Genomic DNA, 15,171 nt, shown 5'->3' on the forward strand with positions numbered 1-15,171 from the left:
TACTGGAATCTGATTACACACACACACACACACACACACACACACACAGTAATCTGATTACACACGGCGGAGCTGTGCTAATCAAATCTAGAGAGTCCGTCGGTCGTGTACGGGCTGACCTGGACTTCCCCTCGGTCCTGAGAGAGACAGAGCGCTGACAGAATGAGGCAACGGCTGGACTCTTGATTCATATCTGCTTTTCCGATCTCACACACACACACACACACACACACACACACACACACACACTGCACAGTCCAGTGAAACCAGAGCCTCTCAGATGCCTTTGGTTGTTTTGTCAGAACACACCATTCTTCCTCCCATGGAGCCGAGTAACGCTGCCACGGTTGGGGGTTCAATTCCCCCGTGCAGTTCAGAAGGCAGAGCAAGGCACTAACATCGCCAGGTTTTCTGTTTTATGTCAGGAACAGATGTTCACATCATCGCCGTTGTCCTGCGGTGGAACTGAGGCAGAGCGCACACACACACACGCACACACACACACACACACACACACACACCAAACATGTCTCGGCAAATGTCCGCTCTCACACCTTGTTACCGCCCACAACAACTTCCTCCTGCCGTTACACGGGGCAAAGTTCACTGCAGGTGTTCAGCGTGCGATGAGTGTGTGTGTGTGTGTGTGTGTGTGTTTTACTTTACGGGAACCTTTTTCAAGTGTGTGTGTATGTATGTGTGGCCCAGCTTGTGTTACAATCATCTCTTCCCCCCTGAGAAAGTCCTGCTCAGCACTGAAGTTCCACCCTTCTGTTATGGAGCAGGTTTTCCCTCAGAGGAGTTAAGAGGACATTTTTCATTGTCATGGCTGATTTTTTTTTTTTTTTTTTTTTTCTCCCTAAATGAGATATCTACCATTAGGGGAAGAGAAGACACCATGTCTCCAATTAAAACCAGTGATGCTTTTTGAAAGATAGCAGGCGACTTCACTTCTCGCTTGACAAAACCACTTTTACACACTGAAATATTATATTATATTATATTATATTATATTATATTTAACCCCAAAAATGAAAGTGTAGCATTTGAACCAGAGAATCTGTAAGTTTAAAAGAACAATTAAAGCCAGTTTGTTAGGGAAATATAATGAAATATGTTAGTTATGTTTGATTGTCATTTACTTTGTTGTTGTTTTTTTAAATTATGTTTTTTGTAAATGGATTTCTTCAGATAAAGGGGCAGATTAAATAAGATTATTCTTCTTTCTGCTCCCTTTCATTCAAGATCTGGGAATGTTTGTATTTATATTAAATTGTTCTTTTCTTTTATGAATGAATGAAATAAAGAATAAAATAAATAAATAAATAAAGTCCTTAAAAAGTAAGTCAGTGAAGTAATATCAAACTTTTCAACATGCTGTTAATATAAAAGGCACAGAAGGAAAAACACTCAAAAACTACCGCTGACGGCTGACAAAAATTAGAAGTCACTTCCCGCTTGGTGTGAAATGGTTATTCATGCTCCATTTTATTCAAATCCATCCTACTTACAGCCGAGCGACATTAATTCATACCCTCTCCTCTTGGGGAACAAACAAAAAAAACAACCATCCTCATGTTATTTTTGTGTCTCGTGTTTTGTATTCATGTAAAACGGGTGGAAAAACCTTCTTGCTAGAAAACAGCAGGTCGGTAAAGTCGAGTCCTGGTTTACCTGTTGGTGTAGGTGACCAACCAGTCTGATTAAAATGGTATAAAATGAACTCTACCACTGGTGCATTCACCTCAGTGGTAATGGGATGCTGCACTAAATAAATGCAGGGAGCGTAACGCAGATAAAAGCGTTTGAGTTTGTTGTCTTATTGACAATGACCTATTTTCTCCTCACGCTGCCTCCCCGAGCCACAGACTAATAGAGCCGTTTCCTCTTTTTTAAGCTCTTTTTTTTTTTTCTTCTTCTGTGTGAAACGTTAGAAAGGGAAGAACGTCGAGGCGAGCGGCAGAGGCCACGAGTCAAACCGGAGCCCGTGGTTTTGTCAGTCACATGAGCTCTTATTTAATACACATAGATACAGAAACTGGTTATTTTATGACTTTTAGTTCCATATCAAACTGTTTACTTAATTAAAAACTTATGAAAAACTGTATTTATGCGGCAAATTTGGATTCGTAAATGGTCAGACGGCCAGTAAGGACAGAAATCACCAGAGGCCTCATAATATAATGATTATTATTAGTATTTGTATTGGGATTTTACACATTCTACAGTACGCTGAGTATTGCGATGACTTTTTCCCAGTAGATGGAAAAAAGACCGATACTTGGTGCTCATATATAGATATTGCCGTGCAAAATTTTCCAATACTGTGCTGTATTGATCGCCCTCACACCCCTGAACACCAGCACATGCAGGTATGAATCCTCAGAATTGGCTGAAAATGGATGATACATGCGGTGCAAGTGATTTACACACAATGATGATGGTGCTGAAACCTTTTATGACCAGTTTTGCAAAAAAGCCTCATTAAAGTCAATGAAAACACAATTTCTTCAATTTCTTCTTGACGTTCTCTGTTACTTTCAACAGTTTTTATTCCTTCGTTTGTAATTTTTAAGTCGAAGCTCTGCCTCGTCATCCGTCCATATTGAATCGCCTTATTTTCGTCATCCGACTTTGCTTTCCACACATTTTTGCACATTATTAGGAGGTCATAAACGATAATTGTGCTCGGGACCTCTTTAGGACGACAGCGACCACAAAGACCTCCGAACGAAAAGATTAAAAAAAAAAAAAAAAAAAAAAAAAAACAGGAAGGAAAGGGAAAGAAGGGAAAGTAGATCAAATAGAGCCGGTGGTAGATTTTTGGATCGGGAGGATAAAGCGTGCGAGCGCGGGACGATCTGAAAAGCGGAGAGGAGGGCAAAAGAAAAGAAACATGAGTCGCCCCGTTCACTCCTTCATTTCGTCTTTCACTGCCGTTTGTCTGGGAGGTTGCTGGCGGATGAATAGCTGAGCTGTTGTTGTTGTGGACGTGTTCTGGCACGGCTGGTTCACAGTCACACAGACGTATCATTTTACTGATATTTATCTAAAGGCTCTTAATAATTTTTAATCCATAGCAGCAATAATTAGGATCATTATCAGCATCCTGGGGTTGTAGACGGTTTTCAGTGTCCCGTGGTCTAGATGAGGCTTTGTGGCTAAAGCACTGAATGTGGAACCTTTGTTGATTTTATTATTATTATTATTTATTTATTTATTTATTTATTTTACATGAAAATAGTCAAATTTACAGTATCGGCTTTTAGAAATGGATATCGGTCAAACCCTACACACCTGACTCGGTGGTGTTTAAGCTGTGTTCTGCTAAATAAAGCAACATTTTAATGTGAGAAAGGGAGAGAGAGAGAGGGAGAGAGAGAGAGAGGGAGAGAGAGAGGGATGGGGGGGGCACATGGATAATTGGCGGGGAAGTTTCAGTCGCAGAGGAAGGGAGACATATTCTCGCTGATCAAAGTGTGCGCGTGTGTGTGGGCGTGTGTGTTTCGCAGCAGATGGTGACAGTGCATGACTCAGACTGTGTGACGTCCAAGTGACATGACGCAAACCCCCCCCCTCACACACACACACACACACACACACACACACCCTCCTCCCGCCATCAGTACACACTCACGCTATTATATAGTATTTACCGAGTGTTTCTTATGTGTGTGTGTGTGTGTGTGTGTGTGTGTGTGTGTGTGTGAGAGAGAGTGAGAGAGAGAGAGAGAGAGAGCAGTGTGTATTCGCAAGCTAGTGCAATTCTGTGTGTCGCGGACTAGTTGTATACACAGTGCATAGTTGTCTGTCTGTGTGTGTGTGTGTGTGTGTGTGTATGTGTTGGGGACGAGATATCTCACTGGTAGGCAGGTGGTAGTGTGTGTGTGTATGTGTGTGTGTGTGTGTGTGTGTCTTTTCCTGTTCAGTGGAGCATAAAGGTCCAATCTGGATGTCTGACTGAGAGGACCTGCCTCACCCTCCCTCTCTCCTCCACACACACACTCACACACACACACACACACACGGAGCTAACACTGGATACACACCTCACCTCACACATTTAACTGTTTTTCCTGAGCTATTTCTGGAATCTGGCTGCTCCATTCAGCTCTATTTAAAGGGAGAATCCCCTAAAATAGAATTCAGCGTGCGTTCCTCCTCCGCCGTTAAGTGACAGAACTGACCAATCACGGCTGAGGAAACTAAATCCCCACTGGTTCCACATTAATTTCTCAAGGTTCAGTAGGGTAATTGTCGTTACCGTATGTAATTATTAGACTTGAGCCATTCATTACTATTTAAATCCCCTCCAAAATGACTGTATTGGTCATTTTCCCCAATCTATCCCAGTACTAATTTCAACCCCAATTAACTCAAGGCACGCTGTCACTGTGAAAAAAATTATAATTAATGCAAAACTAACATTACAGATGTAGATGCATCAGTACAAAGTAGCTCATTTAAAATGGGACAAAAGGAGTGAGGGTTAAGTTTGTGATTTTTTTTTTCTTGGCAATATTGAGTATTATAAAAAAAAAAAAAACACGGTTTGGAAATTCATGTTGCTATTGAATGATTAAAAAAAAATTTAAATGAATGAATGGATTGTCCATCCCCATAATCTGAACATTTCCGCAGTGATTAGCTGTCAGGGCTCACAAATAATATTGTTAATTTTGTTCAAATAAGACAGCGCAGGAGTTGGTGTAAGGTTTATTTTTTCACCTTGGCAGAGCCAGGCTAACAACTCCATAGACTTCAAGTCTTTATGCTAAGCTAAGAGGAAATGCTAACCATAGGAGCCAAAGCACGTACAGAGGTGAAAATGGTATCAAACATGTCGCCTCAGTCTGCATGTCAAAAAAAGGTGGATTTAACCCTAAATATCAAGTAGTTTGAGTATTCCTTTAACTAAGCCACTATGATGGATCAATTTCCATTTTTAATGTTCCAGTTTGTTAATATTTTCTCCACATGCTTGTGCTGGTTTGCCTCAGATGCCATGAGAATACTCTGTAATGGATGTGATTTTTAAAAAGCTGCAAAACCTGAGCCAAAACATACTTTACATTAAAAAAAAAAAAATGACTGACTTGAAAAAAATGCTCACAAGAGTGTAAGTCATTAGGCTGCATCAGCTTCCAGACAGACGCCGTCTTTCGGGACGTGTAGAAAATGTGCTAATGGACTCCGGTTGCCTTTTTTGCGACTGTGTTTTGGTTTTGGCATTGAAAGCAGATCTCTCCTCGCACCAACACGAAGCTCAGTGTCTCCGCTGGTTCATCGCCTGATTTCATATGGATGCTGCTGAACTCGCGAGTGCAGCTCGAAGCCACCAGCAGCTTCAGCCCTGCAGAGACGGGATTAGACTTACAGGATGCAGACGGTAATAAAATATTAGCCTCGCTCCTCTGCTGTGTCACTAATTACTGCAGTTGATTTTTCGCCAGGTCCAAAGAGATGAAGTCACATGCTGTAGATTATGGCCAGATGTTGCTTCAGCACAGCTAGTATAGTCATGTCGTTACCAAAAGCCAATCATGGTGAACCTCCAGCTCCAAAACTTCATCATCATCATCATCATCAGCATGGATTATCGTCGTGGTTTGGGTTTAAGCTCCTCCGACGGGCCTCAACCACTGTGTGAGCTCGCTTCATACCAGCTAAATCAGCAACAGTTGCCTCAAACGCTTCCATGTGGGATCCAGTGATGATCGGCGAGTTGCACATCTGGCGTTAAATCATCTGCAAATGATTTCAAAACCCAGAAGGACTGGAATTGCAGACTACCGCCGCCGCCGCTGCTGCTGTGGGAAAAGCAGGCAGCAAGGTCGCTCTGCACGGGACTGCAATTAACAAATAGGACAGGTAATAGTTACAGTTGCGCGACCTGTCCCGGAGGAGCTTACCTGTCCCAACGTGGGGTTTTTGTGTGTGCAGGGACTCCGACATCTGGAAACATCCAACCCGAGTGCTCACCTTTTATTTTTACGCTTTCGTGTTGGGTAAAAAAACGTTCAAATAATCAGAGGAGTACAGCTGATATTTCATTACCCTTGTCGCCTTGTATTTCTAATTCTGTTTGAATGGGTTCCCAGGATTTTTTTTTTTTTTTTTTTAAAGTCAAACATCAACATGAACTTAATTTCAAACCCTCTCTCTCTCCCTCTCTCCGCACAGAGCCGAGCTTCTCGTTGACCCTTGACCCCGTCCTGAACCCGCAGATGACAGCTGAACCCACGGAGCTGGCGTGTCATGTGTCCAACATTACCCATCTGCCCTTGGAGGGGCGACTGGGGGTGGCCTGGGAACATACCTCACTACCTGGTATACTTGCTCAACTGATTTGATTTTCAGTAATAGTAGTAGTATTTTTAGTAGTAGTATTAGTGTTATTATAGTTACTTTCCTGGGATAAATTTCCATGGGAAGCAACAAACATGTTTTTAATCGTCATGGGAATTTTTAAAACTATGTGTAGCTTTATTTTGGGGGAAAAAAATTAAAAAAAAAAAAAAAAATAATAATATATAGATATAGATATAGATATATAGATATACATTGGCATCAGCCTTCCAAAACTATATTTGGTGAATCCCAAAAGATAAAGAAATGCTTTAGGAAATTTCAGCGTTTAATTTCTTATTGAAATCCACTAAAAGCTGTAAATTCTAACAGCTGTAAAGGGACATTTCACCTTTTACACTTCTGAACACCAGCCTTTAGTGTGTTAAATTCTGTTTTCTAACTGTGTTATTGTGATTTTTTTTTTTTTTCTTGATTTTGGGGGAATTAATTGAAGTCATCTGTCAGTGGATGGAATAGCACTTGCATTATTGCTGTGTTGCTTTAACAGCACAAGTTTGTTTGTTTTTGTTGTTTTTTTTTTCTCTCTCTGGATTATTGTGTTGTCTCCTCATTAAACTCCGGCCAAGCCAACAAAGCAGATTTGAAAATAACTGAAACGATTCTGCAAGAAAGATTTTTTTTTTTTTTTTTTTTTTTTTTGCTGCGGTCTGCAGTTCATTAGAAATGTGCTTGTAATTTCTGGCTGTTCTGAATAATACACTGTACACAAAAGTACACAAAACATCTCAATTTTTCCTGCAGTTTCCCTCGGTGAGCCTTAATTTAGGCCAAGCTGTTTTGTTTTTTTTTCCTCATTTAAGCACTTTTACTGAGCTGTGTTTTAACAAGAGAAATAATCAGTGTCCTCTGGATGATGTTATCACTCAGAGGGTGAAGACAAAGGCACTGATTCTCTCATATATCAATAGTTTTGTTTTTGATCAAGTATCCTTTGAATGCCATAATAAAAACACCAAATCCTTGGGTATTCATTTACCTACTTACCTCTTTCACCAGTTTATTCTGCTCTGTCTTTTCCATTTATCTCCAGGAATAGGCGATGACCCGCAGACCTCACATCGCATTGGCTCACTGGACAGCCATGGCAACCTGTTGCCGGGGCCGGTGTACTCTGATAGGCTGAACAGCGGCGTGATGTCACTGACCCGCGTGCAGCCCAACACCTTCAAACTGCGAATCCTCCGAACACAGGTAGCAAAACAGTGGAGTCGCTCGATAATGTCGGCACGTCAGGCTTTATAATTAACAATCCAGTATGGTGCATCCATAATAAAAATAAAAATGGCTCAAGTGGTTTTCTTATTTTGCCCAGTGAACGCTTACATTTTGAAAAGCATTGTGTTTTATGACTGCATCTGCCCCGTGGACCTTCACAATAAGAGCGGGCATGATAAAAATTAATTCCACAACAAGAAAGACTTGATGTCTCAGGAACATATGCATCCCTACAGAATAGAAATACAGCACTGTGTGTAATAACTTGGGAGGAGGATATGGACGAAATCAAATATCAGAATATTTTCAACCAAATACCTTGATATTGATATTCTGACGATATTGTAGGGATGAAATTAAGCTCATATTTACCTGATAAGCATTCATTAGTAATTTGGATGTGATGGCTAAGCAGCGAGAGACAAATATTAAAACAGCTACAACAGCTACAATTCAGAAAACTGCATTGTTTTACTGTGTTGCAGCTTTTAAAGCCAGGAAAATGCACCATGTATCACGATATTATGATATGTGGTCTCAAATATAATTGATATATTGCCCGGCCCTATCTGCATCTTGCACATTCATTTTCATATTTTCTGGAAATTATTTGGCATAGAAAATTAAAGGTCAGATGAGGTGTCTCCATTATGTCAGTGTTGGCCCAAAAAAAAGACATCGTTTGAGCCCTGAGTCGAGCTGAAGGTGGTAACCATGGCAACGCACAGCATCTCAATAACAACTTGACCGTGGTTTGGCCTGTTCTCCCGTCTGCAGGAGGTGGACATGGGCCAGTACGTGTGCAGCGTGTCCGCCTGGAGCGTCAACCGGCAGGGCGACGCGGTGAAGACGGCCGAGTACCAGAGCTCGCCCCTGACCGTCCAGTGGAATCCAAAACGTATGGATTTTTTTTTTTTTCCTCTCCTCCTTTTAATCTGCTCTCATTTATCCGCCTCCCGGTGATCAACTTCAGCCTTCAGTCTGCTCTGCCGGTTATCGATTGATGGTGTTTTTTACTTTATGAAATCCTAAAACGCTAATTCAAAGAGCGTGGGAACAGGCTGCTTCCCCATTATTGCTTGCAATTATAAGAACTACCACAGACACACCAAAAAAAATCTTGATCATGTGGTATTTATGTGTCATTCAGACTGCTGCACTGACAGGAATTGTTAATTTGTTCCCTAATAATGTTACCAGTTATTTTAGTTGAGTGCTACTTTGCTTGTGAGCCAGAAAAGGACCTGATTCGGTGTCATAAAGTCGCCGTTTACTAATTTTCATGCGTAAGAAAACGGTCGCACAACGTGAAAACATGGTGCCAAGCGAGTCTCATGAATAAGCCCCAATGTCTGGATGATTGACGTTCCCAGACTTCACAGGGAAAGTCCTCACACATGCCAACAGACCTCCTATTGTCTCGTTCACACTCCCTCTCTATTTCACAACACACACACACACACACACACACACACACACACATTAACACTATCTCCATTTCTATCAAGCACACTGAACTCGGTGCCCTCCATTTTAGCTAATTGAACGATGATGTAACTGTGTGTGTGTGTGTGTCTGGTTTAAATCAGATTTTTAAAGAAGACAAGCTCTCTTCCGGTTGGCCTTTTTATGGGAATCCCCCCATGAACACACACACACACACACACACACACACACACACACACACACATGCACACACACACTGAATGTCTGGCCTGCTTCTTTTTTTTTTTTGCAGGTCCGTCTCTAAACGTTGTCTCCAAGCGTGTCCGCGAGGCCTCGGTGGGCGGGGCTACCTTCGAGATGAGCTGCACCGTGGCCAGTCAGAACCTCGGGGAGGCGGGCTACTCCGTCCTCATCCAATCACAGGACAGCCTGGAGGGCACCGTCAGGACCATCATGACCCTCAGCCCGGACAACGTCCTGCAGCACGGGGGGGCCACAGACCCCAGCAGGAGGTACACACACACTCACACACACATGTACATACACAAACAGTACATACAGTATACATACAAATATTCTTACACTTGCATACTGTTACCAAGGTTATTATTGTTAATGAAAGGCAGCAAAAGAACAAAAACTGGAGGTGAAAAAAAACGTTTTCGTTGCCTGAAATCAAAAATGAAGACGAGGCTCGCTGCAGGCACTTTGTGGTTTGGCACCTCCGAGGCTTTGTGCTTTCATGAAAACAGAAAAGTCCAAATCCACAGGCTGCACACCAACAGCTGATAATCCCAGCAGGACGTCTGCTCGGCTTCTCATTTAGGCTGCATTTAGTCATTATGGTGAAACCCATCTGATGGAGCGATGGTTCAAAATATGCAAATGCTCAAATGTTCAGACTCATTTGAAGACATCAGGACGCCGTGAGTCGAGGTCGCTTATGTGACACCAGTTCCTACACAGGATTGGCTGAACCTGTTTTATGCCAAAAAGCAGGTTTTCTGGAGGTATTAATTTATATTACAACATCAGGGAAGGCACCAATGGAGTGGCTCCAACCTTCATATGCGATTTCTTTCATGAAAATTCAGAGGAATGTGAATACAAATCCTAATTCTTTGTAAATTCAATTCTACAAGCATGTTTTCTTACTGTTTTGCTAACTCGCACAATGAAATCTAGTTAAATATTTAACACTGAGCATGAATAACATCAGATTTATCCAAAAGGTTTGATCATTTGTCATTTGTGTGGAAACGTGAGTGAAGTTTCCACAGGCTCCATAAGCACGTTACTGCAAAAACAACTGAAGTGGTTGAGGATTAGAGTTTAAATTAGGGCAGAAATCATCCTAAAACTACTATTTCTATGCTCTCAGTCCAAAATACCTGCATCTACACCAGCAGTATTGATCGTTTAGAAAGCTCTCTTTTCCCAATGGCATGAAAAATGTTAATTGATTGATTGAAAACAGACTGAGTGAAGATGCTGTGCTGATTCTCTAACGCCCCGCAGAGACAGTCTGGTTCTGACCAAGTCCGGTCCGGCGGAGTTCCGGTTCCGGCTGGCCGGCGTCCAGCTGTCCGACAGAGGTTACTACTGGTGCGACATCACCGCCTGGACCAAACAGCAGCCGGGACAGGCCTGGACCAAAGCCACGAGCGCCGAGTCCAACAAAGTCCGGATCGACTTCCAGGAGAACGGTGAGTGTGTCTGTGTGCTTCTGTGTGTGTGTGTGTGTGTGTGTGTGTGTGTGTGTGTGTGTGTGTGTGTGTCCGCCCACCGGTCGAACTGCACAGACATCTCACGTCCGTCCACGACCTTAAAATAAAAATAGTCTTCCTTCCTTTCCTTTCTTATTGTTTTTTTTTTTTCAATCCAGTTGGGCTGAAAACCATCCAGTGCAGTGAACACGAAAAACTAATCCAATCTAAAGTGACCTTTTGTAAATCCCAGAATTCCAGTTCCCACCCTCTTCAAAGAATATATCCCCTGATAGTCTGGATTAAGCCTCACCAGATGATTTTCCAGAGTTTCCCTGGCCAGTGGGAAGCCTGGAATTGTTGGAAGAAGCAACAAATAATGTAATTAGGTGAAATAATTTCGCATTTTTCAAAGTGCGTGAACCGTCCCTTTAAGAGGAGAGGCTGCCGCATGTCCACATGTTACGTCACCATAATCCAAAACAGATAAAAAGCCTCAATTACTTATTTCCAGCAGACTGTGTGGATTAAGGGATGGCACAATACACCGAAATCCGTGATATTTTAAAAAACGAAATATTGGTATTGTGTTAATAATGCAAATATGATAATATTGTGTAAATAATCCCGCACCTGTTACATCATTTCCCTTCATTCCTGTTCGATTAGACTCTGCTTCTGTACATTTGTGTTTTCAGTGTAATTCATTTGACCAAAAAAGAGACAAAATGCACAATAGTTACAGACGAATTTGACTTTTCGACAAACATTGCGATAGTCGTTGTTATTATGAATTCTTTCGGCCACAATAATCTTTGTATTGAACATCTGATATTGTAAAAAACATACAAAAGAACAGAGTGAGAGTGAGAGTTTCACTCTTGTGGATTGAGATGAGGACGCATTCGCTTGAAAATTTGCCCGTCGGGTGAATTTGTGACCAGCGACATTTGCCCGAAAAGTTCTGCAAAGAGCTCGAGTCCCAGAAGAAGACGTCGGCGATGCTGCTGTCAAGCTCCCGGTGCAAAAAAAAAAAAAAAAAAAAAAAAAAAGCAGCAGCTTCGTCTCATGAAATTTCATGAGACGAGCGCGACGTCTGAAATGCAGATTACACACTGGCGCTGTGAGGAGACGGAGATGGAGACGGAGATGATGCTGATGCTGCCGCTCTGCCGTGAAACAGCTCAAAAAACTGGATGTGACATTTTTATGTGTTCATCGCATTAAAAATGTTGGCGAATGCTCACGTTCAGGTAGAAGTTTAAATCCCCGTGTGCGGCTGCGTTTTCAAATTCAAACAGGACGGCCAGCTGGTCTCGGCAGGACTTTGCCTCCATCCTAACTATTTTCTGTTTTTTTGGCTCCAAAGCTGTACGGATGTGTGTATGAATATTTACTGTACTGATGACTCTGTGATGTTGTCATGAACTGCTTTTGTGATTTTGGGACAAACAGAGTAGCGATCAATCTAGATTTCGACTTAAACTGTACAATATCTAGACTTTCGCTCCAAAAATTAGACTTAATACACTAAATACAGCAGAAAAACTGAACCCTGGTCATATGGGTAAACATATTTCTCACCTGATTTGCTAAATTTAATGTTTGCAAAAGCCTGATGGGTCAAGAATATTGTTTTTGCACCAGTGACGACGTCAAATCTGGAGCTGGAGTGCAACGATTTGCATTTTCGAGCGCCGCACTCGTTTGGTGAGGCTTCACGAGGCCAGGGCTGCAGGAAAAAAACAAAAAAAAAAACCAAAAAAAAAACAGAGCAAGAAAACGTTTGAGCTCATTTGTGCGGTCGTTAAAATGCCAGATCGCAGGGAGACTCATCGCTGTGTCATCAACATCTGAACAGATCCCGAATGGAGAATGGAGCCAATTTCAGTCGTAATCACAGAAAAACCTCCGAGAAATCCTGGAGTAACTATTTACAGAGGTGTGGTGGTGTTTCTCTCTCTCTCTCTCTCTCTCTCTCTCTCTCTCTCTCTCGGTGTGTGTTAGTGTTTGATGTGCACTGTAAATATGCTGTACACATTTATAGACGCTTCATACTTACATCCTACACACACACACACACACACACACAGAGAGAGAGAGAGTAAATGATATCTCATAAGATTCTCTAATAACATACATAAATATACATGCACACACACACCTTAAGCCCTCTGACGCCCACCACAACCATCGGCCTACTTAACTGTCTTTGATCTGACTGGGAAGTGGGAGACGGGAGAAGGAGAAGGAGGAGGAGGAGGAGGAGGAGGAGGAAGAGGAAGAGGAGAAGGAGAGGATGCAGGGAAGAGGAGAGGGATGGAAGGCAGAGGGGGAGGAAAGAGGAGCAGAGAGGGAGACAAAAGAGGAGATATCTCTATCGCTCTTTCTCTTGGGAGGTCGGAGGCCCCTGAGCATTTCTTCCTCCCTCTCTCTCTCTCTCTCTCTCTCTCACTCTCTCTCTCTCTCCTTCTCTCTCTCTCTCAACCTCTCAACCATTTAATTCTCCATTTTTTTCTCTGCATCCTCTCTTTCTCTCTCTCTCTCTCCCTCCTCCCCCTTTTCTCTTCATCGTCCTTTCACTCTCTCCCTCTCTCTCTCTCTCTCTCTCTCTCTCTCTCTCTCTCCCTCTCCCTCTCTCTCTCTGGGACGTCTTCAAAGTGGAGCCCTTTGGCCAATCAGCCAGCTGCAAAGATCTGCACCGCTGCTTTCCTCTCCTTTATGGATGTGTGTGTGTGTGCGTGTGTGTGTGTGTGTGTGTGTGTGAGTGTGTGTGTGCACGTTCACATGTGGGTGTGTTCAAGTGTGTGTATCCAAGTCGAACGTTTTGAAGAGTTGACCCCACACTAAGGCCCCCTCTTCCCAACACACACACACACACACACACACACACACACACACACACACACACACACACAGTGTTCAAGCTGAGCAGCATTCAAGAACCCCCTACAGTTGCCCTTGGGGGACGGAAGCTGTGTGCACTCAGTTATATGTGTGTGTGTGTGTGTGTGTGTGTGTGTGTGTTAAGAGCACATCCGTACATGGCAAGTCTTACAAGATCCCAGCTGTACCTTCCATGTTTCAGATCTGCTGTGATTTTTTTTTCGCGGCCTGTACGGCAGTCGTGTGCGAGGACACACATGAAAATGCAAAGTCCCACCAGCACTTTGACTCTTTAATAATTCAGTGTTTTAAGTGATTTTGTAGACGGATTCCAACATAAATATGGTGTGGAGTGGCCGCAGGAAAAAAAACACAACATGTTTTGAGTACGATTTGACCAATATCAGTTTACAGGTTATTGTTTTTTTAATCAGATCGGGTCCAGTCAGTGCGGTGTACCCCTGATATATGATGCAGTTTGATTGATTATTATAATAAGTATTATTATGGTGCTATTTATCCGCACTCCTGTTGTGCCAGTGGAGCTGCAGTGCATGATGAGTCTCATGCTTTTGTTTTATGTGAATTCACATTATAGTTATGAGATGCCATTTTTTTTGCACAATTTATGACCCGAGGTGAATAAAATGTGTGCTGATGTCCTGGAGGTGCATCCTGGTCACATGTTCAGCCTTTTTCCATACAAAAACAGTGGTGGAAAAAAGTTTTCGGACACCCTTAAAATTTTATACAATCTCAAATATTATCATGAAATATTTGTGGAAAAATCTTTTTTGTGTTTCAAAAGGTGTGGCTGCATTAGACAGATACAAACAAATACAAATTATATATTTTTTTGTTTATTGTTTACAAGAAAAACGAACAAAACTAAATTCTTGACAGTTTAATCTTTATCTTCCTGCGTTAGGTTCCTTGTTTTAGCCATTTTTGTGTCTGAAGAACTTTCAGATGTGCTTTATATAGACACCAAGCTTGGCAACAAAATTGTGTCTTTTAATAAAAAGAACGACCTTCATCACTGGTACCAAAATGACCCAATACTCAAAAATGTATCAATCAATTTGAAGTTTTTAATGGCTTTTTAGGATTTGTTGAGTATTTAGACTGTGACTGCACTAAAAGAAATTGCACTTGAAGACCTAAGAGTGATTCTTCAATATTTCACAAATGCATGGGGTGTCCGAAAACTTTTTTCCACCACTGTATGCTGCATTACCAGCGCCTCACGAGTGATTTATTTTCAAAAAAATCAACAAGACCAACTTGAAATGGCTGCTGCGCATGAACAATATCAATATAACTAAGAGATTTTTTTTTTTTACATGGATAGATCATCAGCTACGATACAAGTTTCACAAATCTCGCTGTGGTCCTTCTCACTTCATTTGCTGATGGAAATGCAAATGAGCGTGATGCGGTTCAGCTCGGCCAATGAGAAAACAGCAGCTCTCTCCTCCTCCCTGCTGCAGGTCGATTTGCTGCGACTTCGAAAAATGGCAAAAAATTAAAGTGTACATTCACATTT

At 42.0% G+C, this 15,171-nt stretch overlaps 1 protein-coding gene across 1 annotated transcript in view; it reads left to right on the plus strand.

The window, feature by feature from the left end:
• Positions 1-15,171, plus strand: part of ptgfrnb (prostaglandin F2 receptor inhibitor b) — a 74,835-nt gene that overhangs the window by 32,866 nt on the left and 26,798 nt on the right. The window contains exons 6-10 of the mRNA XM_030070977.1: positions 6,184-6,330; positions 7,403-7,563; positions 8,365-8,485; positions 9,326-9,545; positions 10,552-10,739. Coding sequence (XP_029926837.1) covers positions 6,184-6,330; positions 7,403-7,563; positions 8,365-8,485; positions 9,326-9,545; positions 10,552-10,739 — 837 coding nt within the window. The remainder of the gene's footprint in view (positions 1-6,183; positions 6,331-7,402; positions 7,564-8,364; positions 8,486-9,325; positions 9,546-10,551; positions 10,740-15,171) is intronic.

The sequence above is a fragment of the Myripristis murdjan genome, chromosome 2 (assembly GCF_902150065.1).
Source record: "Myripristis murdjan chromosome 2, fMyrMur1.1, whole genome shotgun sequence".
In the NCBI taxonomy this organism is placed as follows: Eukaryota; Metazoa; Chordata; class Actinopteri; order Holocentriformes; family Holocentridae; genus Myripristis; species Myripristis murdjan.